This window comes from Oenanthe melanoleuca, chromosome 14 (genome assembly GCF_029582105.1).
Source record: "Oenanthe melanoleuca isolate GR-GAL-2019-014 chromosome 14, OMel1.0, whole genome shotgun sequence".
In the NCBI taxonomy this organism is placed as follows: Eukaryota; Metazoa; Chordata; class Aves; order Passeriformes; family Muscicapidae; genus Oenanthe; species Oenanthe melanoleuca.
The window spans coordinates 12,987,132-13,014,419 of NC_079348.1; the positions used below are offsets into that span (position 1 = coordinate 12,987,132).

At 45.2% G+C, this 27,288-nt stretch overlaps 2 protein-coding genes across 4 annotated transcripts in view; one reads left to right on the forward strand and one right to left on the reverse strand.

Annotated features, from left to right (window-relative positions):
* The window catches only part of GSG1L (GSG1 like), a 59,408-nt gene extending 56,743 nt beyond the window's left edge, over positions 1 to 2,665 (forward strand). The window contains exon 7 of the mRNA XM_056503718.1: positions 469 to 2,665. Within this exon, the coding sequence (XP_056359693.1) occupies positions 469 to 889 (421 nt within the window). The 3' untranslated portion in view covers positions 890 to 2,665. The remainder of the gene's footprint in view (positions 1 to 468) is intronic.
* A 9,763-nt stretch (positions 2,666 to 12,428) lies between these two features.
* The window catches only part of KATNIP (katanin interacting protein), a 57,164-nt gene continuing 42,304 nt past the window's right edge, over positions 12,429 to 27,288 (reverse strand). For all 3 annotated transcript variants that reach the window (XM_056502882.1, XM_056502883.1, XM_056502884.1), the window contains exons 20-27: positions 25,222 to 25,379; positions 24,838 to 24,902; positions 24,375 to 24,485; positions 22,614 to 22,753; positions 19,742 to 19,843; positions 18,918 to 19,078; positions 16,591 to 16,679; positions 12,429 to 15,275 (exon numbers count right to left, since the gene is read on the reverse strand). In XM_056502882.1, the coding sequence (XP_056358857.1) occupies positions 15,220 to 15,275; positions 16,591 to 16,679; positions 18,918 to 19,078; positions 19,742 to 19,843; positions 22,614 to 22,753; positions 24,375 to 24,485; positions 24,838 to 24,902; positions 25,222 to 25,379 (882 nt within the window). In that variant the 3' untranslated portion in view covers positions 12,429 to 15,219. The remainder of the gene's footprint in view (positions 15,276 to 16,590; positions 16,680 to 18,917; positions 19,079 to 19,741; positions 19,844 to 22,613; positions 22,754 to 24,374; positions 24,486 to 24,837; positions 24,903 to 25,221; positions 25,380 to 27,288) is intronic.

A 27,288-nucleotide genomic window follows, 5' to 3' on the forward strand; every position in this document is an offset into this window, starting at 1 on the left:
CACACAGGTGTCTAAATCCTCAAATGGCCCATGTTGGTACAGAATCATTAAGAGCCTCCCATAGAAAAAGTTAAATATCTTTAATGATTCAGATGTTCCCAGTATTTGTTTTCCAGCAACCACCCTGTGCTTCCACTAAGCCCTGTTACCCAGGGAGCAAAATGCCCTATTTCCATACAGCCATTGATCTCTCCAGAGCTCATGACAGACCTGGGCCAGGTCCCCAGCCTCATCTCCTCCAGCAGGGCAGATTTTTCAGGTGCCTCCTTTCCTTCTGAAGGAGGCAGCACAGCTTTCCCTTGCAGCAGCAGAGAGCAGCTGTGCTGTCCCTGGAGCCTGGCAGAGCAGGCAGGGCATGGTGCTCAGTGACACGGCCGGGATGTCCCCCACAAAACTCCACTCCAGGCAAGCTGGGCTGATCCCACTGCTCCCACCCCACCCTGTCTCTGCCACTTCTTTCCTTGGCAGGAGATTTGTAACCACACAGCAGTTCCAAGCCATGGAGAAAGAGCTGGAGCACGTGAAGGAAGACCTGAACTGCCTGAAGTGGAAGGTGAGGCACATCGGGGAGACGGTGCAGCCGCTGGCCGAGGACAGCAAGAGGTACAATGGCTACACCCTGAGGGAGCTCAGGGCCATGGTGCAGCTCGAGGATGACCCCTACAAGGCTGCCCACAAGATCCTCACCGCCCTCTTCAGCGATGTCGACTGGCCCCAGCAGCCAGCTGCTGAGCAGGCCTGCAACTCCCTGCCCAAGCCCAGGATAGACCCAGAGCTGCACAGGCTCTACTGCGACGTTCTCAAGAGCATATTCCCTGAAATCAGCAGCCAGGCCTTGAGGGAAGAGACACAGCCCACGCAGAAAAGCACGCAGAGAGCAGTGCAGTGACAGCAGAGCAGTGACAGCAGTGGGGTGACAGCAGGGCAGTGACAGCAGTGCAGTGACAGCACAGCAGTGACAGCACAGCAGTGACAGCAGAGTAGTGACAGCAGTGCAGTGACAGCAGGGCAGTGACAGCACAGCAGTGACAGCAGTGACAGCAGTGGGGTGACAGCAGGGCAGTGACAGCACAGCAGTGACAGCACAGCAGTGACAGCAGTGGGGTGACAGCAGGGCAGTGACAGCACAGCAGTGACAGCACAGCAGTGGCAGCAGTGCAGTGACAGCAGGGCAGTGGCAGCACAGCAGTGGCAGCAGTGCAGTGACAGCAGAGTAGTGACAGCAGTGCAGTGACAGCAGTGCAGTGACAGCAGGGCAGTGGCAGCACAGCAGTGGCAGCAGTGCAGTGTCAGCAGAGCAATGGCAGCAGTGCAGTGACAGCAGAGCAGTGGCAGCACAGCAGTGACAACACAGCAGTGGCAGCAGTGCAGTGACAGCAGTGCAGTGACAGCACAGCAGTGACAGCAGTGCAGTGACAGCACAGCAGTGACAGCAGGGCAGTGACAGCAGTGCAGTTACAGCACAGCAGTTACAGCACAGCAGTGACAGCAGTGCAGTGACAGCAGGGCAGTGACAGCAGGGCAGTGACAGCAGGGCAGTGACAGCAGGGCAGTGACAACACAGCAGTGACAGCACAGCAGTGACAGCACAGCAGTGACAGCAGTGCAGTGACAGCAGTGCAGTGACAGCAGGGCAGTGACAGCAGAGTAGTGACAGCAGTGCAGTGACAACACAGCAGTGACAGCACAGCAGTGGCAGCAGTGCAGTGACAGCAGGGCAGTGACAGCAGAGTAGTGACAGCACAGCAGTGACAGCAGTGCAGTGACAGCAGGGCAGTGACAACACAGCAGTGACAGCACAGCAGTGACAGCAGGGCAGTGACAGCACAGCAGTGACAGCACAGCAGTGGCAGCAGTGCAGTGACAGCAGGGCAGTGACAGCAGTGCAGTGACAGCACAGCAGTGACAGCAGTGCAGTGACAGCAGAGCAATGGCAGCAGTGCAGTGACAGCACAGCAGTGACAGCAGTGCAGTGACAGCAGAGCAATGGCAGCAGTGCAGTGACAGCACAGCAGTGACAGCAGTGCAGTGACAGCACAGCAGTGACAGCACAGCAGTGACAGCACAGCAGTGACAGCAGTGCAGTGACAGCAGGGCAGTGACAGCACAGCAGTTACAGCACAGCAGTGACAGCAGAGCAGTGGCAGCAGTGCAGTTACAGCACAGCAGTGACAGCAGAGCAGTGGCAGCAGTGCAGTGGCAGCAGGGCAGTGACAGCAGTGCAGTGACAGCAGTGCAGTGACAGCAGGGCAGTGACAGCAGGGCAGTGACAGCCAAGCCCTCGGGTGCTGTGCAAGGTGTGAGCCCTGTGGTGGCTCCAGAGGACTGGACTGTGGCAGGTGCCCTGGGCTGGGTCTGTCCCTTTTAGGCACAGACTGTGTGTGAAGGTGTTGGTGAGCTCTGAGCCCTGATGACACTTGCCCAGTGACACAGAGTGGGAGGGCATCCTGCACTCTTCCCACGTTTTAGAAAACAATTGCTCCTTTGGTGTCTCTTTCAATCTATGGACGTTTCCTTGTTTCCACAACTACAATGCTGACACAGAATCCCACGAAGGCGTTGTACGTCCAAGCAAGGGCCTTCTCCCAGCCCCAAACAGACCAACCAACCAGCATCTGGGTAGTTTCTATTTTCTAGAGTGTATCATTCATTAAATGACATTACTTGTTAGAAAATCATGCCTGCTCTTTTTTATTTATTTGTCTAAAAATGTTTTGCACATCAAATCGATCAACACCGTAACTTGAACACAGACTGGAATGAGACCTGGGAATTTCAAACCTTCCTCTGCCCAACTGAATCCTTGTTTTCAGGGGCACAAACCCAGAGCACAGTGGTGAGCAGTGATGAGCCCAACCAGGTGCCCTTTCAGATAAGGGAGGCCAGGGGACAAAACTGCCATGTGCTTCTAAATCACCAACTGTCCTGGTTTGCAGGACAGGCATCTGTCAATAAAGACAGAAGCTTCTCTTTGAAATAGCAAATGTAAACCCCCTCCCTCTAAATAATTATAATTTTGAAATTAAGGGACTCTCAGGCAAAGATATGGGAATTAGGAATAACAGTTCTTTACTAGGAAAATCAAAATAGAAATATAGTATTACCAAGAACAAACCCAAAACACTAACTGAGAATCCAAGCTGACACAGTCAGTCAGTCAGGGTGTTGGCAGCAGTCCCATTCAATGGTGGCTGCATCCTCCTGCAGTGGCAGATGTGGTTCAGCTGGAGCAGTGCTCCTGGAGAAGGTGCAGTTTCCTCTGAAGGTGCAGAGATGATGTGCAAAGGTCTGGCTTTCCTCTGGAATCCAGTGGAAAGAAGGTTCCTTGGTGTCCAAAATCTCAGTTTTTATCTGGGTAGGAAAGGCTTGGCTCCTCCCCTGGCTGGAGCATCTCCCAGTGGGATGATGGAATTTTATCAGTCATGCCCTGGGACTCACTGGCCATTAACAGGAGATATCTCCTGGAGGGAGGATGGGCTGTGGGAAGATAAAGATGATTGCCCAGCTGGTTTAAAGATGGCCCATGAGCAGATAATGTGTGCCAGGAGATCAGGGTCACTGCCCCACCCAGATTTAACAGATGGTGACAGAATCCACATTTCTGATCACATCCTGTATTGCAGCCCAAGAGGGAGACTGGGGCAGGTGTGTGACTGCAGCTCTCCCTGGGTGACTGGGCTGACAGAGCAGCTCAGATGTGCTAACCCAGCTGGAAGGTTGTGGCCCCTTGCAAGGGTGAGCACTGCTGTGGAGCCTGTGCCAAGGGAAGGAGGCTGCTGGTCTTGGGGGACACACAGGAATGGCCCTGGAGCTCCTTCCTCCCCATCTGGGAACCAGAGTGTGCCATGGATGAGCAGCCTGTCCCCAGGTTCTCTCTCTGGCCTCACAGCCTGCTCTGTAAAGGTGAGAGTGGGGGCTGGAGGGATGTCCCTGTGCTGCTCTGCTCAGTGCCAGTGGCAGCCACACTCCCCTGCCCCTCTGGCTCACCCAGTCCCTCTCAGAGTCAGGGACACTTGTTGGAAGGAGTCACTTCCCTGGTCTCAGTGTGACAAACATAAAACCCCAGAGCACATCATCCTGCTCCTGCCAGGCCCTGAGGAGGGCAAGTGGGAACCTGAGATTCAGCCCCCCTTCCCCTCTGATGGGCTATGATCGACTTCCAAAGCTTATTCCAAAAATAACAGGGAGGAGAAAAATAACCAATTACAAAACCCCTGGAAGTAAATAATTCCCAGTGCCATCACAGGTCCAGACACCTTGGGCAGTGGGAGGGGGCCACAGGCACACTCTGAACCTGCTGGGCACATCTCCATGGGGACACTGACTTTAGTGGCAGAGCTCCCACCTGCCTTCCAGCAGGATGGTCTCTGCTGCACTCACAAAGACATTGGTTTAAGCTCCCTGTTGTCAGCAATTTATTCCATTTCCAAGCTGCTGTGCAGACTCAGGCACAGCACTGCCCACGCAGCCTCCCTGTGCCACGCTGCAGCCGGAGCCACAGGCAGAGCTGGCAGCTCCAGGGATAACAGGGCTGTGCACAGTGTGCCCTGGGGACATGACAGCACCCCAAGGGGCTGGGAAGAGCCAGCTGCCCCCACAGGTGGGCACAGGGCTGTGTAGGATGATCAGAGCCACTGGAGATGCAGTGTCCTCCCAGAGCAAATCCCCAGGGTGCACCATCACAGATCCCATGGGAGGCTCTGTGCACTCTGCAAAGGGTGTCAGTCTCACACAGACACCCCCTGCATCCTGCTCTGCTTTCTGCTCTTGTAGGAAAACCTGTCCCTTTGGATGGCATGGGTGGGACTAGGCTGATCTCCTCCCACTGCCCCTCACTCACTTTTCTGTGCAGACCAGACACCCAGCTGTCTCTGAGGTCTCTTTTTGGAACTTCCCATCACCTCCAGTGGACACTGAACTGACACAAACACATTTAGCAATATCAATCTTTATATATTGCATTGCCTGCCCTCCCTGCCTGTAAAACCTTAATACATTTGTTCTTATGAGAACAGGCTCTGTGGTTTCTCATGTTCATGAGGCCAGACAATATGCTCAGATTTCCTCTTTTAGCCTCATTCTCCTCATGCCTCAGATCCAGCACAAGTCCATGAATTATTTTTATTAACCTTACATCATCAGGGCTGATTCTGTCAAATAGTGTCAGCTCTGGGTTCCTTTCAGGTTTTCAGTGTCTTCTCCTACAGGGTCAGTTGTGCTGTGAATCACCTCCACCCACTCTGGAGATGTGCATCAGATTTTTTACCCTGATAACCTTGGCTTTTAGCTATTCCAGTGGAATTCCCAGGTCATTTACATCCAGCTGGAGCTGGCCAGTCTTGTCAGAGCTTCTATACATTATTATTATTATTATTATTATTATTATTATTATTATTATTATTATTATTATTATTATTATTATTATTAGGTATCTGCACCTTCCAAGCCCCACAGTCTGTCCCAGAGCCTTGCCAGCCACAGTAGCCCAAGGGCTCAGCTGCAAGGGAAGGGGAAGAAAGCAGCAGGACAAACCCACTCCACCTGTCCTTTGCAGACTTCTCAATTCTCCCTTTCCCTCTGCTGCATTTATACCTTGAAGGCGGCTCTGCTCTGGGAACGTGTCTCAGTCTTCAGCTGCTGCATTGTCTTTGTGACCATTTCCTTGTATTTGAAGCACCTCCCTGGTTTCTATACAGGTAGAAAAACACACTGATTTTCTACTCATTTTCCTCCTGTTGATGTGCATTACCAAGTCCTTTCATCCTTCCACAAGTCTCAGCTTTCCTTGCTGCTTTGCTGGGGATGGAAGCACAGCTGTCTGCCCACACTCCCAGCGAGTTTTTCTGTGTCCAGTCTATTTTTTCTGTGTGCACCCACTCCTAACACAACAGGAGGGCGAGGGCTGGCCGCCCACAGCTGCAGGAAGAGCCCTTCTCCCTGCAGAGCACAGAACTGAGTCAGCACAACCAACCTAAGACAGCAGTGTCTTAAATATACAGCCTGAAAGCAATTTTTTTGGCGTTGATTTTTAACATCCTGTGCTGTGCCCTGTTACAAGCTTGCTCTGTCTTAGGGCTCTAGGTCTTGCTGCCTGCTATTCAGACAGAAAAGCAATTACACAGCCCCATTACTGTGACAGTTAAAGAGATTCAGCCATTGTTCTTCTTGGACAATTCATACTGATTCCAAGCCCTCCTGCACGGCCCCTTAGCATAAATAAGCCTTCTCTCCAAAATGTTATCACCTCCACTTGTATGGAGACAGGCAGGGCAGGCAATCAGACACACAGTGAAAAATTAGCCTTTAAATCCATGTTGCATTCTGCCTACTCTTCATTAAACTATTTTTTTTTTCTTGAACATATATTCTCGAGCTCGAAGACCCAACACCCCACCAAATTACTTTCTTTCCTTTTCTCTCTTAACTTCCATTTGCTGTTTTGCAGCCATGGCCGGATCAGGAGCCATTAGTGTCACACTCATGGCAGGGACATGCTGGCTGCTAGGCATTCACCCTGCCTGTCCCCTCAGAGCCCTGGCACAGCTCTTCCCCATCATCTCCCAGAGCAGATGTCTGCTCACAAGTCTGAGGACAACAATACTTTCTGCAGCCTGGGGCAATCTGTAGTTTGCACTGATTGATTGCATTAAATAAGCAACCTATTAATGTCCCCCCTGCTGTGGCCCGATGGGCTCCAGTTGGCAGAACAGATTCTAAAGCAGATAAGTTGAGTTAAACAGAGGGTCCTGGTGCATGCTGCTCCTGCAATCACAGAATCATCTCAGCTGCAAAGAGCCTCGGGAGGTCAGATTGTCCAGCCCCTCTGATCAGACAGCATTCCAGTAAAAAACACTGAATCATAAACTCTGTGCTGCAAAAACTGAACCACTGCAATAAAAACAAGCTCCTAACAACAAAAACAACAACAACCTTTATAAAAGAATAAAAGAACTTCATTTACATCTGCATCAGCGGATAAAGAAGATAAATGGCAAACTTTTTGTAGCACTGGTTTGGAGGGCTCTTTGCTGTGGTTAGATCTACATGCATCACCAATTCATTTGTCAGCCTTCTCATTAATATCTCTAATGCATAATTGCAGTCAAAGTCACTCATTGAACCGTGCATTTTATGACCTCAAGGGTTACCCCTTCGTACTGTCAATAATAATATCCCTGCATAATGCAAAATGCTTTATGCAAAACAAGTCCACCAGCTCTTCTGCTTTATGACTTAAAATACAGCACAGCAAGTTTTAGGCAACCATCTGCATCTTTCTATCAATTATGGGCATCATCTGTCCTGAATTGCCAGTCACAAGGGTTTGGGCAGTGCCATTAATTACCAGTAATGCCTTCTCCATTAGTCCTACCTGAGTCTGCTCCTCATGATGTGCTCTCTATGCATTTATACATTTATACATTTATCTGGCACACTCCATTTCAACCTGACTTCAGTAATTTTCACAATAAACCTACAGTCTTTGTTTTCCAAGGTGAAAGAGCCTTTTCCATGTCTCCTATCCACCCTTTTCTGTAAGTGGTTGTTTTTGCACTTTGAGCTGGAGCCCTCCCACACAGACCTCTCCCCTCCTCGGAGTCTGACAGGGAAACAAGTGCCCTGCAAATCATCTCTGGACTCTTATTGCCACCCCTCAGGCTGGTGACAAAAGTGCAGATGTCCTGAGGGCTGTAATGCTGCTCCCTCAGGAACAGGAGTGGCACTGGGGCATCCCAAAGGGCTTCAGAGGAGCCCACGAGGACAGAGCCCTGATCCTCCCAAGCACTGCCCTGAGAAATGCAGATTGAAGCTTCTTGCCCATTTATTATGGAGAGTAAATTATCTGAGTGGCCCAAAGAGAGTGATTAAAATACACATCAGTGTCTTGCTGGGTCAGTGGGTTTTGATCAGATCTCCCATTTTGTGTTAATATTCAGATACATTCCTACCCCAGAGAGATGAATAATAGTGGCTATTTAATTTCTCTGACAATATTAAACATAATGAAAAGTCATACTATCATCCCCCATCCTTCCCCATGAATTCTGGCCACAGACAGATCTCCTGTTGGTAATGGAAATGTCACTTTGATTCATCTCTTCGCCAACGAATCCTTACCAAACAATTTCCAGTATACAGCAAGCCATCCCAAACCATTCCTTTGGAAACAAGCCAGAACTGACATTCACTGTAAATTAGTTTTTACCACTGTTTAGGCTCAGACCATTTCAGGTAGCTCTGCTACTTACTCTATTTTTAGCAGTGTCTCCAGCATACCAGGAAAGAGGTGGATCATAAGACTTCTGCTAATCTGCAAATCTGAAATTATAGTTGAGAGATGGAATTTATTATTACACAGCTGGATGACAACAGAGATGACCTTTCTGCAATGCCAGAAGTCTTATCCATGCTGATCTGTGCCTTTAATCAGGGGGAGGGGGGGTATGGGGGGAAGTACAGGTTATTATGTACCAAAGGAAAAACTTTTTCCCTATTAGGACAGTTAAGTATTAAAATAGACTGCCCAGAGAGGCTGTGCATCCTCCATCCCTAGAAGTTTTCCAGGCCAAACTGCTTGAAGCTCAGTATAACCTGCTCTGACTTCTGTAAGGTTACAAAAACAAGGTGTGTAATTGCAGAAAGCAGTCAGGGAAACCTTTGATGAATGGAGGACAGAGCCAGGAATAATGAACAGGAACAGCCTCACTGGGGCATTGCAGGCTGAGCCCCACCATGTCCCAGCTCCCTGAGCTGGCCAGAGCATCCTCCTGCTGTGCTGGGGCTCCCTGGCCCCCAGCCCTTTCTGATGAGATATAAAAGCTCTTTCTTGCTCAAGATGAAAGTCCTTTCCCCAGCTTGTTTCACACAGAAACCTCTATTCTGGCAGCCACCTCATGCTGTCAGGCAGAAGAGAATTCTCAGTGAAAGAGATAAAAGGGCTCAGCTGTCCTGCTCGTTGTATTTACCACAGGATCCCTCTCTTCCCCCTGCACAATGGTCCCCTTGGGTGAGGAGTCATTTCCCTCAGAAACCTTCCCAGCCACAGCAGCTTCCTCTGTGTTCCCTGTCCTGCTGCTGGCCACCCTTGCTCTGCACCCCATCCTTTGCCCCACGTCTGTTCCAGCTCTGTTCAGGCTGGGGACAGTCTGGGGACAGTTCAGGACAGAGTCTGGAATCAGTAGCTGTGCTCACATCTCAGGAGGCAGCAGCTGGGTACCAGCCTCCTCCTGGCCCTTATGGTGGCTCTGAGATGCCCAAACCCACAACTTCCCCTTCCTCTGCTCCCACCCCAGGCTCCTCCAGGGCCACAGGACTTCCAGGTTGTAGATTCTCCTTTGGTGGGAAGGAGACTTGGCTATTTTCTAAGTTCTTTTAGCTCTTCATGCTTAGCCCAGCACAATGTTCTGTCACAAACCAGTGTGAAGCTCCTTTTTCAGTTAGATTCAGAGAAGCTCAGGAAAAGAAGTAATGGAGCCCTGAAACTACAAATTCCATTATTCCAACCAGCACTGCTGCATTTCACTTCCTATATTTCTCAGGGCAGCATTTTCCCTGAGGAAAAAGGCTGGTCCCATCCCCTGACTCTGTTTTTATCCTCGTCAAGCTCCACTCTGTGTACCTCCTGCACAAGCAGGACCTTGCCTCAGGTGCCACATTGCTGCCAATAAAATCCTCTAATTCTTTAATGTGCTGTTTCCCTCCATCATTCTTTGGGATATTTTATTTTACAGTTGGGTGAGAGGCTTGCCTGCTTTTGTAGCTGAGGAGTTATGAATGCTCTGGTCTGCTTGACAAGGTGGTGATCAGTCACAGGCTGGACACAATGGTCCTGGAGGTCTTTTCCATCCCAAATGCTTCTGTGATATCTTACAGGGAGGAGTTGAGTGTGAGCTAATTCTATCTGCCTGATATATCTCCTTGGATTTATAGTTCCCCAAAATGCCCATCCTTTTTCCACAGACTGCACAAAGTCCATGCATGCTGGCATTTTAGGAAGTCCCATGAGAGATGGGACAGAGACCAACACTAAGAGTTTGTGAGTCAAGTTGATTTTAGTCACACCCAAAGAGACCTGAAGTGAGATGAAAACTAAAGGCAAGATCTCACTGTGGCCTCACTGCATAATTGAAACCTTCCAGAAATAACCAGGACACCTGGGGAGGGCAGCTCACAGCTCCTGTGGGTTTCCTCTCCTCATTAGAGCCAAAGCAGTGAGCTGTGGGTGGAGGCTCATGGGGTGCTGGAATATTCCAGGCTGGGAAACTCCTACCCTGCTGCTCACTGGGATGGTCAGTCCTCTCCTTCGGGCAGCAGCTCAGAAGGCAACACCAGAGAGCTGTCAGAGAAGGCTGATTTCCCCCTTCTCCAGGAATTTCTAGGTCAGTAAGAAGGAAATCACCAATTGCAAGTGCTTCCTTTTGGGCCCAGATCTTCACACTGCAGCACTTCACAGGGTCCTGAGCCAGGGTGAAGGGAACTGATGCTGTCAGACAAGGGTGGAAAATTGATCTCCTCCCAGCAAGATTTAGAGGCCGGTTGGACAAGAAATTACTCCAGCTGGGCACTCTGTCCCCATCTCTCAGCTCTTCCTGCAGCTTGGAGATTCACTCTATAATTGCTTTCTTAGTCCACATTTTATCCTCAGCTGACAGAATTCCATTAGGGTGATACAAGCTGTGTGATAAAGGGATGTTTGTGTCTCACATGGGCTGTAAGTCATTTCCCAGCAAACAAGCAAATAGTCACAGAAATGGGCAAAGAGGCCACTGAGCCAGGAAGTCCCTTCCTGTGGGAAGCAAACACCCTCCCAGGGTGTGACACTGCTCCTCCTCTGCTCTTCAGGAGACACCTCCAAAATGAACAGTTCTGCAGCATTTCTGGGCACACAGCAGCACTGACATCCCCAACAGGGACCCCACACAAACAGGAGCCACAGTGCTGTGACACAGGAGTGGGTGACACCCCACATCCAGAGCAAGAGCCCTTCATACAGGAAGTGTAAGGAATGAAACTAATCCTGCAGCAATCTGAGCATGGGTGTCTGGGGAGTGTAACAGGTTGGTCACACCATTAAGGCAAAACAGTGACTCTGAGCACCACTTTCAGAATGGTTTTGGCAGGCAAATTGACCTTCTGAGCATGATGATGCAGCTAAAGGACAGAAATGGTGGGAAAAAAAGCTAAAAGGGAACCCAGGAAGGTGCTGCAGGGTGCACATCTGAGTACCTGCAGTGTATGGTGAAGGACAGTGGTGGAGCCATCACCAGGTGGTGTCTGCTGGAGTTTCCATTTCTTGAAGGATGTTGGAAGGGACTTGGATACTTCAGTGACTTTTACCTGCTGGAGCTCAGCCTCGTGGACCAGCAGCCCCAGAACATGGAGGGCAGCCCAAGGCACCCTGCACAAGGTCTGCATTCCCCAGGATGGTGTGGGGCTGCATCCAGCAGTGAGGACAGCAGAGAGCAGGAGGGAATGGGGAGTGGGAAATGATGGGGAATGGGGAGTGCTTCCCTTACCAATCAACCAAAGGAAAGCTGATTTCATCCCCTGCACGTGGCAGAACCCAGATGTCAATACAGCCCTTCATGTTTGCTCCTACCTGATTTCTGCTGGGAAGTGAGCATTTCCTGGAGACTTCAGAAAGCTTAAAGACTCTCCATTGAACCTCCTTCATGCACTGCTCTCCCCCTCAGAGCCTCACAGGCAGCAGCTCCTGTCCCTGGTCATTGCAGGGTGTTCCATCCATCCATCCATCCATCCATCCATCCATCCATCCATCCATCCATCCATCCATCCCACAGCACCCAGTCCCTGATGGGCACTGCCAGAGCCACCAGCCCAGCACCCAGCCCTGACATGGTGGGGCTGGGCATCACCAGGGGAATGGCACAGCAGGACATGGCCCAAGTGCAGCAGGAGCAGATCTTACAGAGAACAGCACCAGCTGAGCAGGATGCTGAGTGCAATTCGTGTCCCAGACCAGCCTAAGCCATGAGCTCAGTTTAATTCAGCTGCTGGATGCTCCCGTGGGTTTGTGGATGAGTGTCCTGACTCAGGAATGCACAAGTTTCCATGTCTTCTGTGCTGCCCTTTACACCCTGCATCACTGCTTGCTCCCTCATCCATGGACAGGTGCCTCTCCCTGCTGTTTAAATGCTCCTGGATTAAAGCACAAAAAAGCAGAAATTGAAATGTTGCAGGCCTTCCAAAGCCTTTCAGATTACACTGTGAAGACTGACAAAAATATCTCTTTCTAGATCAAAAAGCAGGCAGCCTGGCACGTACTTCCTCCCAGATTATTTCTTTATCCTCTGCCCTTCTCAGTGTCACTGTGGGACAAACAAATTCATTTCTGTTATCTTGATCCAAGCCCTTTAAATCCAACCACAACAGGTAAAGGTGACCAGCTATGGCATGTGGGGCCCAGATATTGAAACTGGGTGAAACTTTATTAATTTCCATCAAAGTCTTCAGCAAGAATTCCTAGGAATCCTTCCTTTTCCTTTGCTGTGCTTTTGACAATGTCAAATGATGTAACTGGGCACATCCTTGCTGAATTACTCCTGCTGAAACTGTGCCTGACATTGACTTGAGAGCTCTGTGGGGATTTTCTTGATTGCATGTTTACTCTTCCTCTTGTCCCTCCTGTAAATGCCAGTCTGACATAAATGTACTTGTGAGTAGTTTAAAAAAAAAAGATGAAAAATGGAATAAACCCTTTTTTTAACCCTGATTTACTGAGGAAATGAGTCAAGTGTCTATGTTTGAGTGTACAGGGTGACTGGGACTCTTAATTATCTTTGGTTCTATAAAGGGTCATTACATCTCAGCTCCAATTAGGAGGGCAAACACTGACAGCTCTACCCCACAGAGATGAATGAAGTATTTTCCAAACATTATGCTGCTCTCTAGAATGACTGACTAGAACCATGGTCTCCATTAGGCTGTGCCTTGGTGCTTTTTGTCATCCCAGACAGCAGGCTGGCAAACCCTTCTTTCACACACAGACACTGCAGGGGAGGATGTTCCACAACCTGACAACCTTTTAAAATGTTTTCAAGACTATCATGGTCTTTCCACAACGTGGCACTTGTGGGGAATCTCCTGAATGGGCTGCTGGGAGAGGATGGTAAATGCTGAGGCCATTGCACTCTGTGGCAGATGCCAGACCAGCTGCACTGGATGCAGATTTCCAGGGGCAAAAAGTGTTGAAAATTGGCTGCAGTCACCAAGGTGAGGAAGACTTGGTGGCAGGGAAACACAGAGAGAACTGTGAAGCATCTGAGCTCAACCAAATAGTTTGCAATAATTTCCAAGACCTGGAGCATCAGGGTTGAAAAATGGTTTGGCCACCAGGCAGGACTTGAGATGCTGCAGCCAGACACAGAGAAGACAGGTGAGCACAGGAAGCCCTCTACCCCTCATACCTTTTCAGATCAACAAGAGAGATGCTGTTCAGTGCCAGGAAACAGCAGATTTCATTTCTCTGCACAGCCAATGCAGTTTTCTCAGAAGAACAAACAATGTGACAGGCCCCAACCCATCTAGAGAGTGTCCACATGACAAATCTGGGATTGTGCCTTAAGCCTTGGAAACCTTGCTACACCCTCTCCCCTCCCAAACACAGACATTTATATCTGAGCCCTCCTCTCAGCTCCTCCTCTTTTTCATTTGGAGTTGCCTGTTACATGATTTGGAGCAAAAATTAGCACTTGATTTTTGGTAGAATTACACCAGACACAAATGAGGGGAAGAGTTCTCAGGACAAGAGGATTCTTTAGTCAGTGCAACTTGGGAAGAGCCCTTAAACAAAGTACAGTGTACTCACACACTATTTTACACTTAAAAGTAAAGTAGTTTGTATTTAGTACAAAAGAAATCCTTTTGCTCCATCAGTACACAGAAACCTGGGAAATGCATTGGTCCTTTCAGCTCAGGCATCAGCAGTGACGTTTTAAAAAGCAAATATACAAGATATTACACTCCTGACAGGACAGAAAGGGAAGCAGCAGTTTGATTCTAAATTGAGCTGCACCACTATCTCTGGTTCATGTGTGAAAGCACATCCTGACTTCAGCACTCAGTCCTCTCTGGAAACAATCACAGAATCATAGGAATGAGCAAGTTCTAAATGAGAATCCAGGGAAGAGATTTATAGGTTGTCACAAACACCAAGTTTTCAGGGAAAAGTACATTTGCATAGCAAATTCTGCAGCATATTTATTTGGTTAGAGTTTTTACTTAAATTACTACATGTGCAGGGTTTTTTTGTTTTAAAATGCACTTTTCTCCTTACCTTCATCTAATTAAAAGGCATTTACCATTTCTCAGAAGTGATGATCTGTTTCTGGCAACATCTGGTTAGTGCAGCACAGAGGCATGGCCTCCTTTTTTATATAAATTCAGGCAAAATAGGAGGAAAAAACATTGCTGTGTAGCAGGAGGACTCTGAAGGATGTGCAGAGTGCCTGTCAATGGCACTCCAGGCAAAACACCTCACTTGCTTTTTCCACGGTAGTGAAATGATGAAAGAAATAATTATTTCACTGCAAAACATGAAAAGGTGACAGCTGAAATGCACTTATTAAACCTTGATAAAGCCACTTCTTGATCTCCACTTCCTAAAGGCATCCATCACATTTCTGCAAGCCCAGTGGAACCTGTCTAGGTGTCAGAAACAGTGGCAGCTCCTACAGACAGCCCTGGCATCCAAACATGCCCAGAGACAGACAGCTAAAGAGTATTTCCTCTAACAAGTGCATTTCCCAGAGAACTATTTACAGGCATCAGAAATAAAGCAACACCTCCTTCCAGTGAGGATCTTCCTGATCATCCTGCTAGGATTTAGGAATAAAAGCTTTAGAAATAATCTAAAAAACCTGTGGACAATCCAGCTTAACCCAAGTTCTCAGTACTTGGCAGAACAGTTGTCAGCAGAAAGGTTCTCACTCTCTCCTTTATGTTCCTTCTTCCCTGGATTTTCAATTAAGAGATAAAGGGGGAAATTCAGACAGATTATGAGAAAAAAATCCCTCAGGATACTGAATTCATGCTTTAGATTTCATTCTGAAGAAAATTTCCTGTAGCAAATAAAACTGCCTCTCACAAGAGGAGGTGGTTCAGCAGCAGCAGAGACAGAAAATCTTCCATTTGGATATGCATATTTTGGAGCTCTGGATTGCAGTTACTTAGGGCTGGATGCATTCAGGACCTTCCTTGTTATCTTTTCCTCCTCTGCAATCCCTTCTCACTGATGCAGGTTTTGGGGCGCAGAGCTGTTGAGGAAAAGGAAGGGCTGCTTTAGGGCTGTACACTAACAGTGAAGCCATGGAGTAAAATCAGGAACAAACATGCCCATCTCTCTTTCCACCCCAGAATGAAGCTGAGCCACCCTTCCAGTACTGCATCTGACACTGACAGTGAGTGCTGCCAGCTTTTCCACACCCCCATGGAATTGCTTTCCTGTGCAGCCTGCTCTGAATTCAGGGTTGATGCTGTCCTGAGTAGGAGGCTGGACCCTCCCTGAGGAAAGGAACCCCTGGAAGTCTCCTCCAACCCAAATCATTCCACAAATGTGTTGCCAACACCCTCTGTGGCTGATAGCAGCCAGGACTGCAGAGGGGACATGGGGCAGAGGGCATCAGGCCACCCTCAGCTGGAGACTGCAGAGGCTCTGTGTCCTGAGTGCTGGAAGAGATGTGATGGCCATGGCAATGACAGCTGCTCTTCACTGGGCAGCTCTGCTCTGGAAACCAGGATGCCATTCCAGTGGGCACAGAGATGTCCAGGATACCTTTCACAAGAATTGTTAAATATAATAACTTCCAAGCTGGTTTTTTACAGGCAATGGCATTTCAAATCCTTCTCCTACAGAACTGTTATTAAAAGCCATCAAATAATATCTGTAACACTTTCTAGAGAACTAATTGGAGAAAGTGTCATGCTCAGGAGAGAAAACCAATCATGAATATACCAGCTTGGCTGAGAATTTGAGATGTATTTAGGGAGCTATTCTGAGTAATTTACAACGAAGGACTGGTACTCTTCAGACTATAAATACAATCTACTATTTCTCCTTGGGAAAAAAGAGAGGTTGTCTTTTTAATTATCACTTTGCAAGCAAAAAGACCAACCAGAAAGACAGTGGGAGGAATAGAGTCAACACGTTTTCCCCCTTGTTACAATCACTGTGATTCTGGGTTTGCTCAAGGAGCATCAAGCAGCTGATTCTCAGACACATCTGCACCATCTCTGAAGCTGCTTAAAAGGCCAGTGGGGATGCAATGAACTTATTATTCCAAAAGCTATCAATGAACCTGCACAATTTACAGCCATTTCCAAATTATCTTCAGCCAGTTCTTTGCTAACAGTTTCTGCATTTGTGGTGCTGAGCCACAACCACATCATCCCCTTTCAGATTTAGATACAGAGTAGAAACCCACAGGAAGATGGAATTTGCAATTTGTCTTTCTATGACAGAAAAAGCAGAGCTAAATATGCATAAGACTTCCCACTTTTCCCAGTTTAGGGCTGTAACAATGTTCATTATCCACACTGTGTCTGCAGAAAAATGTGGAAGACAGAACTCACCTGGGTCAGCCACAACTTGTTTCTTTTTGCTGCTGGTGACAATCTCATTTTCATTCATCATTCGTACATCCTGATCCTCCACGTGATTGCTGAAAAGATTGAAATCAGTACAACACCAAAACAATCAACATTGGGAAAAGTTATGAGAGTCCTGGCCAAGGATACCAAAGAAGGGATGTCTGGAGTCCAACAGCTCCACAGCACAGCCACACTACACAGGAATTATCCTGTCCTCATCCACCTGAAGGACTTCTTGCCAGTTTTAATTAGTGGCATTTATTCAGGCACACATTCAAATATAAATATCATATTCACTCTACAGTTTTCAAGCCTGCCTACACAGCTTGAACCACAAAGCAAAGTGAAACTTTAAGTCAGAGCTGTGCAAAGGGGGTATAAAAATTCTCATATGGAACTTCCACATTGCTTTGTGAGTCTGAAAAAGCATTATTTGAAACTTTTCTGAACTAAACAAAATTCATTTACTGGGACAAGTTTTGCTTACAGGCTGCTGCAAAATTTTAACCATTTCTTTTTGGGAAAGAAGTAATAACTTCAAAGGTAAATTAAACTAAACAAACTACAAAGAAAAACATGAGCTGAATTGACAGGTAAAGAAACCATCACTAATAACATCTCCCTTTCACATAGACCAAAAAAACCCATTTATGCTTTTGCAATAAAAGAAGTGTATTTTTCCTTTCCTCTCCAAATACTGCACAAAATGGGTTTCTATTTCTGAAGAAAAATGTAATGTCTCTCAAACTGTCAGAGTGAAGCAGAAGAGCCAATACTGAAGCAAACCAAAATTTACACTATTGATGATAATATCAGGCTCAAGTTCAGGTTCATGAAATATTGAAAGAGAATAGGCCAACATCACAATACCTAAAAGCTCCAGAGCATTTCTAAAATGAAGGGGTATTATCCAGCAGGTCTTCCACTGCTGCTGAAGTACCCTGTATTTTAGTAGGGTGGAGGTGGAAAAAAAATAGAAAATATGATTGCAGACCAAGCTGGGAAGAAAGAGCAAAAAAATTCCCGCACTGAAGTCTGGAAGAGAAGAGGCTCAGCATGTTCTCAACTGGAAAAGAGACCAGGCAGTGTCTGTGACCCCAAAAACTCCTCTTTCAAGTAGATCAAAGGACATATGTCTTATAAATATGTGCAAAGGAAGTTATATGAAAAAGATCTGTCATTACAGCTGGTGCTTCCCTGGTTTCAATAAAATAATTTCACTCATAGAAAGATCTGAAGCTGAGGAAAGTAAAGGTTCATTTCCCATCCTCCTCCTTTATCTATCTCATTGAAAATTTTCTCCAAACTTTTCTTTCCTCAAGGCATTTTCATTTCAGTGACTTTTTCACTTTGAGAAACTGTTCACCTCCAAGTTTTACCATGACAACACAGCCACTTCTACAAAAACATGAGTCCAACACAAAACATCCAAACAATAATAATTTATTTAACCTCTGACAGGACCAGTGACCAACAGCCAATGCTTTAGGGAAACACAAGAAAACAAACCCTGCAGGCATTTGTGAACTTCTGTCTTTATTCAGAGCATCTCATGCTCCTTCTGCTTATTTCTAAATCTTTGAATATCCTTCTGAGTGGATCACACACACTTATCCATGCAAAACCTGCCTTTTTTTCTCAAGTGATGCATGTGCAAAACACTCTATTTGTCAGCTGTAAGCTTTCATTTTTTCACTTTTCAATCCCATTTAAAAGAAATTATTCTTTCAAATCTTTACTTTCCTTGCCAGGGACTGTTTTTTAGACCAATCCTGGCCTTCTAAATGTAAGTGCATTTTTCACTGCATTTCATCACATCCTCCATGAGATTGCCAACTTAGTGGTTTCAAAGCCTCATTTTCCCAAATGCAATTCATCACTCATTTTAGAAGTTCATTATTTTAGACTGTTTATAAAATACTAGAATTCTGGTTCCTTAATTAGCTTCTGTGTCAAATCAGAGTTTATTTTCTTTAATTTTGATGCTTGTTTTTTTTCATGAACTTTCTATTTTTTCCCTCCTCTATGTAACATCATTGGGATTTATTAATCCTTCTCTAAGGAAGACTAACTTTTTTATTTTGTGTTTACAGGCTTTCATGAAAACATGTAAATATAAATCATAAATACCAGGAATTACAAGATGCTTGCAAACAAAGCTGGTAATTTGGTTTAGAATCTACTTACTCCTCCTCAAGTGAGGCCAGGGATGCTCTGGAAGGGAATTTCCTCACACTGCTGATATCAGTCACATCAAACCAGTTTTTACAGCCAAAATTCTTTGTCCCAGCCCAGGTGCAGTCACATACCTGAGAACAGTTCTCCTCTCCTGGTGGCAGATCCTCTCATCATCTGTGAAGAGGATGGTGTGGTAGGGCACCACGGGGTCACAGGTGGGGAGGATGCCTGACACCACATGGCTCACCATGTCCAGAATCCCATTGTACACCAGTAAATCATCAACCAGAAGCTATGAATATTGAAGAAATAAACCAAAAATCCATCAGGAAATCTGGCCTTGCTTTCAGCAGCTCTCTAATAATTAACTAGAAAGCATTTTGCCCTTTTTGTTTCACAATTCCAGCCATTAATTTAGCTTTTGTTCCTTTAAACTTCCATTTCTCTCTATTTGCTGCTGGAGTTTGATTTTTTTTTTTCCTCCCTAAGTTTTTTTATCTTGTCACCGATATTTTTTTAATGCAGCTTTCAAGTAAATAATTAAAAATGTATTTCGTGTTTTATGTAATTGCCATTCTATTCATTGGGATGAATCACTCTTAAATCTAGGAATTAATGAATCTCACCTCAATTCAGCTGTCTAAAACTTGGCTTTATAGTTCAAACTAGTCTTCCAGGCCTACTCTACAGTCAGTGGAAAAAGGCAAGTGTTATCCTGTCTTAAGACAATTATCTAAGACAAAAATCAGAAAAAGTTTTCTTTCCCTGGACAAAAAAAGGGAGGACAGATGACTGGCATAGATTAGTCATTTTAATATTAAATGCAGAGTTAAATGAGATGAATCCCATCCTTTGAGATTACATGGAATCACACTTCAACAAACTGTGAGAACACATCCAGAATGGAGGCAGCTGACTCACCAGGACATACAAAATGCACAGGAAAATTACTTACACCAAACTCCTTCACACCTCTCTGAGGTGTCTTGGCATAATTCCACAACTTGATCATTGACACGGTAGTAGGTACATCAAAAATGACATACACCCTATTCACCTGTAAAAGAGAATTAATTTCTATTTAACAGCACAAATTCCCCAAAGGAATTAAATTCTCATGCATGTTACATCAAAAGAGGTTTCATATTTGAAGAGATATAGCTGGAGGATAGAGAACTGATGCTGAGGATGGAAGTTCAGCTATCATCCCTGCTGATAATTCCCAGATGTTGGCTCTGCCCCACAGCTGCTCTCAAAAGCACAGAAGATGAGATCTTAGAGCATCCCTGTCATCCTGGACTGCCTGGAAATTGGAGGAGGGGGAGAGAGACACTTTTAATGAGTGTTTCATAAACCAAATACAGACATGTCCTGAGGGATAAGACAAGCTGGTGCCTCTTCTGTTCTGTTCTATTCTGCATGGAGCCTGCAAGAAAGATGGAGAGAGACAATTTCCAAGGCCCTGGAGTGCCAGGACACAGGGAATGGCTCCCACTGCCAGAGGGCAGGGCTGGATGGGATATTGGGAAGGAATTGTCCCTGGGAGGGTGGGCAGGGCTGGCACAGGGTGCCCAGAGCAGCTGTGGCTGCCCCTGGACCCCTGGCAGTGCCCAAGGCCAGGCTGGATGGGGCTGGAGCAGCCTGGGACAGTGGGAGGTGTCCCTGCCATGGCAGGGGTGGCACTGGATGGGCTGTAAGGTCCCATCCAACCCAAACCACTCTGTGAATCAATGATTTTATTCTGTACCACTCCATCTCTTTCTCCCAAATATGAATGGAATCCACCTTTCTATTTGCAAGACTAAAATTTCCCTTGTATGCCCTGAAAGCTATTGCAGAAATTTTGCAATTTTTGTGTGAGTTATACTACCAGGAATTTAGAGACAATCCTCCAGATGCTTGCTAAACAATTACTGCTTGAGGTATTATTCATCTGCCTTTCAGTGACGTTAATGTCAAGATGTTAAGACCAAAGATTAGGCAGGCAGGAAACCAATCTTGCCTGTTACAGTTAATTCCATGCTTTTCCTTTTATGAGCTACTATATCAACTTTGGATCAACATATCTTAAGCTTCATCTTTAGCATCCTCTGAAGTTTTAATCCTTTGATGTACTAGAGAAGATACTGTAGGTTATATTAAATCATTATGCTGGGGTTTTTTTACTGAAGAAAGGAAGGTAGATTGGATCAATAGAAATGTTTGCATCTGTGATTTTCCATGAGACAGATGGAGCATTGTCCCCAACAACAACTGTTGGACCACAGCAAATGATATATTTGATTAAAAATCCATTCAAACAAAGAAATAAAATGACAATCAGTAACAGGAGAACAAATAATTCAAATTCTGCTTATGTAAGAAATTAATTTGAAAACAGGAAACTACTTTTAGAATCAGAAAGGAAAAGAGATTTAGGAAGGAAAAGAAAGGCTATAACAACAATTCCCTTCAAGCTTTTGAAGCTTCCAGCACATCAAAGAGTTAATGCAGCTTTGCAAGCAGGCTGCACTGAGGATGGGAGCACTCACAGGCTCTGGCTCAGCAGCCCAGCTCCAGAGGCTGAGCATCAATAGGCTGATTGCTCCATCCAGCACCTCCCAGCTCAGCAACCATCCCAGGGAAGATGGAGGAGGGAAAAGCACTCTGTGCATCTTACAGAGGTGTCATTTGCTACAGTTCAAGGACAGCAAACACCATTAAATCACTTCTGCCTCCTGCATTTCACACATTATCAATTTACCCTTTAATACTGGTATTTTGTGCTCTTCTGCAGTACTTTGGTGTCAGGCAGAGCAACACAAAGAGAGAGAACTCCAGGGCCTGTTATTTTCCTTTTTCACAAGAAACAGCCTCTGCAAGCATGTCTTTTGTAAGGACATCAGCACACTCAGATGATGGTCAAATCAATCAGTCATCCTCTTAATAGAGACATCTGAGCATCCCATCAAATTGCCAAGATTTGGGATGTGGGATCTACACAGCAGGAGCCTCAGGCATTAACAGACCTTCCACTTCCCTAGGAAATGCAAGTGCTCACTATTCCCAAGCACACTTAAAAGCTTTACCTTAATTATAACCCTTCATTACCACACATCATGATATAAATTACCATTCCTTGCTTTTAATATTCTAATTACTAACTGCAACATCTGGAGAGAGGATTTTGCCAACACAGTAAGTGATAACTTACCACATGTATTTTGTTTTCTTTTTAAATCCATTTTCTTATAAGAAATAAAACCACCTTAATTATGTCCTTTATAGGCCCCTAAAAAATGTCCTTTCCCAAAACAAGGTCATCTAAGTTTATCTATTTTTCCTGTTTAGATTTTTATATCCCAGCTATTAAACATGGGACTTCTAAAAGGGCTGAATCATTTGTGGCCTTAGGACATGAAATACTAAGTCTGCCATCCCTAATCTACAAATTTGAATTCAACACAGATAATGAGATTAAAAAATAATTTCTCATGCTGGAACAACATTCATTGTATTTTGTAAAAATGAACTTAAAAGCACCAGAAAGGTATTTATTGCACAGAACCACTTCATCAGTATTGTTGTCACAGTGATTCAAAAACCATCTCTGGAAAATCTTCTGCTGCTGCCTCATGAAGGAAGGAGATGACAAACCTGGGAAACCTCCATTGCTGCTGCCTGTGCATGCAGAGAGGCTGCAATAAAAACAACTCCTAAAAAGCAGTGATTTAGCATCTGTTACAAATATCAAATTTAGCTATGAATTCTATATGCTTCCCCTTTCCTCCATGCTTCCAGTTCCATCCACACACATCACTAAAACAGAAGGAAAAGGGAAAATGTACCAAACCAGGAAGAACTGGTGCCAGCCACATGTGCCTGCCATCAGTGGTGTCATTCACTCTGTCAATCAGTTTGTCTGGAGTCCGGATGTCTCCAGATACATCATCTAAAATGTTGACACTCTCTGGAAAAGCAGCAATATCTGAAAAAAATCTTTAAGCATAAATAACCCAAAAATGGATATTTCAGAAACACCATATTTAAAAGTTTCTGCTCTTCCCAGCTCTGTGAATGAGTTTCCAGCACTCCAGCAGTACTCCCAAAAAAACTGCACAACTGAGAAACTTGGGGGCACATACTTAAAAGCAGGACAACCCTTACATATTCTGGCATTTCAGTCTATTTTTAAAATAGAAATCAAGTAACTAGCTGCATTTAATTCATTCTTAAATATATACTTATGACTTCATCAATAAAGTTCCATTATCAGGAAAAGGCACTTCCCAACTTTTTGGTGACAAAGTCCCATATTTTTATCATAAGCTTGTGCAAATTCCTCATATAAAACCTGTCTCAAGAAGAGTGTCTTTGCAGGAGGCAGTCATCAGTCAGACTAGGTTTTGCTGGTAAAAATCAGTGGCTGTGTAATACAACCTTTTTTCATTTCTTTGAGAGGGAAAGATTCAACTCCCATTGAACAGGCAAACAGATTTTTTTCTGTAAGGGAACATTTACATTAAAAACATATATGAATGTTTAAGACATGCAAAGAAATGTGGATGGATGGCAGTGTCTTCAGAACTATGAATGAATCCAAGCAATCCAGTTGGAGGGACATTAATTTCCCCATCCTGCTTTCTAAAAGTCTGTAAGTATTTATAAAGAATTGAAGGAATGACACAGCAATGCCTCAAGTGTTTAAGAAAAGCTTGATTCAGTAGTGAATTATCACATTAAATATTGCACTAAGACAAATATGCTCTTGTGGGATCCTAATACATCCCACACACAACTGCACAGGCAGGAACAGGTGATCTTTCAAAAGGAGATGAGAATTCTTCACCTGGCTTTACTGTTTTGCACTGTAGAGCTGTACCAGGCCTGTTAAAGATGCCTGCTTCTTAGAGACTATTTGTTACCACTTCTCAATTTCAAAATGTTTCTTATCCATTATAAATGTTTCAAGTTCCAAGTGTATCATATCAGATACAAATCAAAATAGCACTTGGGGAAAAGCCTTTATTTCATTGAATTCCCTATTTATTAGGAAGTGAGGATCCTTAAGAGATGAACAATTCCTGCAGCATTTGTGCTATTTATTCTTTCAGGGGGCTAAGAAATGTTCCTTCTATGTATCTGAATACCTATGGGAGTTGTGTGTTGGGGTATGAAGCTTTCAGCTCTAAAAGACTTTGGCTGGCACAGAGCACAAAGTGTAACTTTGATGAACATCAATCTTCCCAACATGCCCTTCATTCCCTCTCTTGGATATCCAGGGAACACTGAATCAGATTCAGACTCTCAGCCCTGATCTTCATGACTGCATTGGGTGTCTAGAACAGCCTTAAATCTCCAGAACAAGAGTCATGAAAAATTTCTTTCTTAAGGCAAAATGAAAGATTCTATTAAAAAAAAGCACTGAACTCAATCTTTTCTTATGAATTTATAGCTCAGCAAACTTTCTGGTCCTTCCCCACCACAGAAGAAATGTCAAGAGCAGAAAATACCACACCCTTCTTAAGCCTTAATTTCTCTTAACTTTGTCCTGCTTTGTTGGTGCATCTCACTGAGAGAAGAAATGTTGCCTGGTGTGCAAAGGATACTGTTCTCAGTCAGCAAGATTTGCTCTCCATGCTCATTGAACAGCTCCAGCCCATTCAGACCAATGTAGTAGGGATCACCCCAACTTGTCAGGAGCTGGAACTGGAAAATAACTAAAAAACAAAATGCTATTAAGGAAAACATCAATACAGAAGCTTTGTCCTAACAGACTATTTAATCTGCAGTTTGAAAAATTACTGTGCAGCCCACAAAGTCAGACACTATTATTTGCAGTTCAGGAAACAAAGCTACCAGAGGATCTGAAAATAGGCCACATATTCATATATGATATTTCATTGATTTATTCTTAAGCCATAATTTATAGAAGCCTTTCTCATATTCTTGATATCTTGTTAATATCTTCAAGCATCCAAAATTGTTGGATTCAAAAAGCTCAGGACCCTTAACCATGGTATTTAACTCTAAAATATTCCATGTGACAAGGAAGATGACAGGGAAGGATACAACCACAGGGCATTAATGGTGCTTCATAGTCCATACTGGCTTGTTCCAGTGTCCTTGAAGCAGTCCTGCCAAAAAAAAACCCAAAAAACAAAAAACAAGGCAAATCAGGCTTTTATGTATCCTTGGCTCATTCAGAAAAGAAGAGAACAAATACAAAAACTAAACTTCCACAGACACAACCCCAACCCCTCCACCTGTGATGATGGACCAGGCTCCCCTCAGACCTCAGTAAAATTTGGTCAGAGTTAAAAGCAAGTGAAGCTCTCCTCTAAGAGCTCCATGTTCTCATCCAGGATCCTGACAGCTCCAACAGGGGATGTGAAATGACACCACAACAGTGAAGAGAAATCACGTGGTTCAGACAACAAAGACATCCTATTTTACCTCCTGTGTACTTTAGGAGTTGGCTGGGGCTGTAGATAGTCAAGAAACAGAATTTCTTGAGCAAAGTCAAAGTGGCAGTTGCCTGGTCCCTTGCGGATAAGGAAACCCTCCGGGGGGGAGATGCTGTGCCCATCCAGCACCACATGGACCACCTTAGCCTGGGTTAAAGGAGCAAAACACAACATTACTGTCATTGCCATTACCAAAACACAACATTACCTGTCATTGCCATTACCAAAACATAGCATTACCTCTCATTGCCATGACATGACTTACATTAAAGTAATTGCAAACTATTCCATTCACTCCAGAGACTGAAATAATTTCATTTACTGTATTTATTTTGTTCCTCTGGAGTGTGGCTTCCTTTTGCTAACCCAGCAGATACCAGCTGCAATCCATAGTGTCCATGTCATCACTGACATTGACGGGGATGGCAGAGGTGAGGATTTGGGAGGGAAAATACTAAAAAAAAGGTATTGACAGATCTTTCAATTATGCATGGCACTAGATCCAGCAAACTGAACCTGCCCTTCCTCACAGAGAGGGTGGTCATTGGCACAGGATGCCCAGGGAAGTGTGGAGATCCCATCCCTGGAGGGATTTCAGAGAGGTGTAAATGAGCCACTTGGGACATGGCTCAGTGCTGGTCTTGGCAGTGTGAGGTTCACAGGTTGACATGATGACCTTACAGCTCTTTCCCAACATAAACAATCCTCTGACTCCTGAGCCTGCAGCAATATTTACACACATCAAAAGAATGGGAAGGCTCAGCTCTCAAGCCAGCTCATGTCACTCTGAGGAGACATCATGAATGCATCTGAATGCTCTGCTAAATCAGCTGGGATTGCTCAGCCCTCCCCTTCCAAAAATCCCAGAGCCTGGTGCTCTCTCCAGAGCAGACTTTGGTGTTCCTGTTGCATTTACAGCAGCCTGTATTTCAGCAGTTCCATTTATCTTTGTGGCAGGTGGCATTTGGAGTCTCCAGGATCACACAAACTCCTCTGCCAAGCAGTGCTCTGTGTAACCTCAGGGCATATGAATAAAGAAAAGGCACCTGTAGCACACAGAGACAACTGAGCTGTGGCCACCTCAGAGATGCAAGCACACCTTATCCAGCCTCTGGAGATTTAAGTGAATAATTCAGGCACATTTATTCAGGTGATGCAGGAGTCCTGGCCCCTTCACCCTCCCCCAGCAGCACCATGTGGAGCTGTATCCATGACCCCAGGTGCAGAACAATTCAATCACACTGCAACAATTAATCACTGCACCCTGCTCTCTAATATGTTAAATATAAATTAATGTTCATCACAAGCAGCATTTACTACCCTGGGTCTTTCACTAGGTACCAGTCTGTGCTAGACTGGAGGAGGGGCTCAGTTCATCTCCATGAAGATTAATTAGGAGGGAATGTTTGTATGACTACCAAGTGTGGAGAAATAACTATTTCTGGCTTCATCTTTAATACACTTGGGATCAAATAAAGGAAACATGTTTTTCATACAAGAAACTCTTCTGCATGCTCCTTTCCAGCTGAATAAGTCTGCCAGGCTAAGGAGGGGAAGTGAGAAATCCACTGAAATACTCTTCCCTAAACAGAAACACATAGTGAATGGGAAGTCTGGAGAGTCAGAGATGGAATCTTACCTATTATACCACAGCTGCTTATATTTATGTGCCCTTTACAGCCCTCATTTCTAAGTAATTCTCATCATCTGAGGAGGCACTCAGCCATCACATATTGCATTTTACAAATAGCATAACAAAGCTCTCACAAGGTGATTTTTCACAAAGCTGCAAATAGCACCCAAGTCTTCATTCTGACAGTTACTGCCATTCCCCTCTCACCCTAAAGCTGTGAATAGAATCCCCCAGCCTGCAGCTGCCTAACAAATCATTCCACCCCACACCCAGGGACTGGTTCCTAGAAGGAGCAGCAATACTTCAAGAGACAGATGTCAGGATGCCCTGGGTTTACAGCCTGAACCCTCCTTTCCTGTGGCCCAGCAGACCTTGCATTTTTTGTTTTCCAAATAATTTATTTTATCCTTCTACGAGACTGCA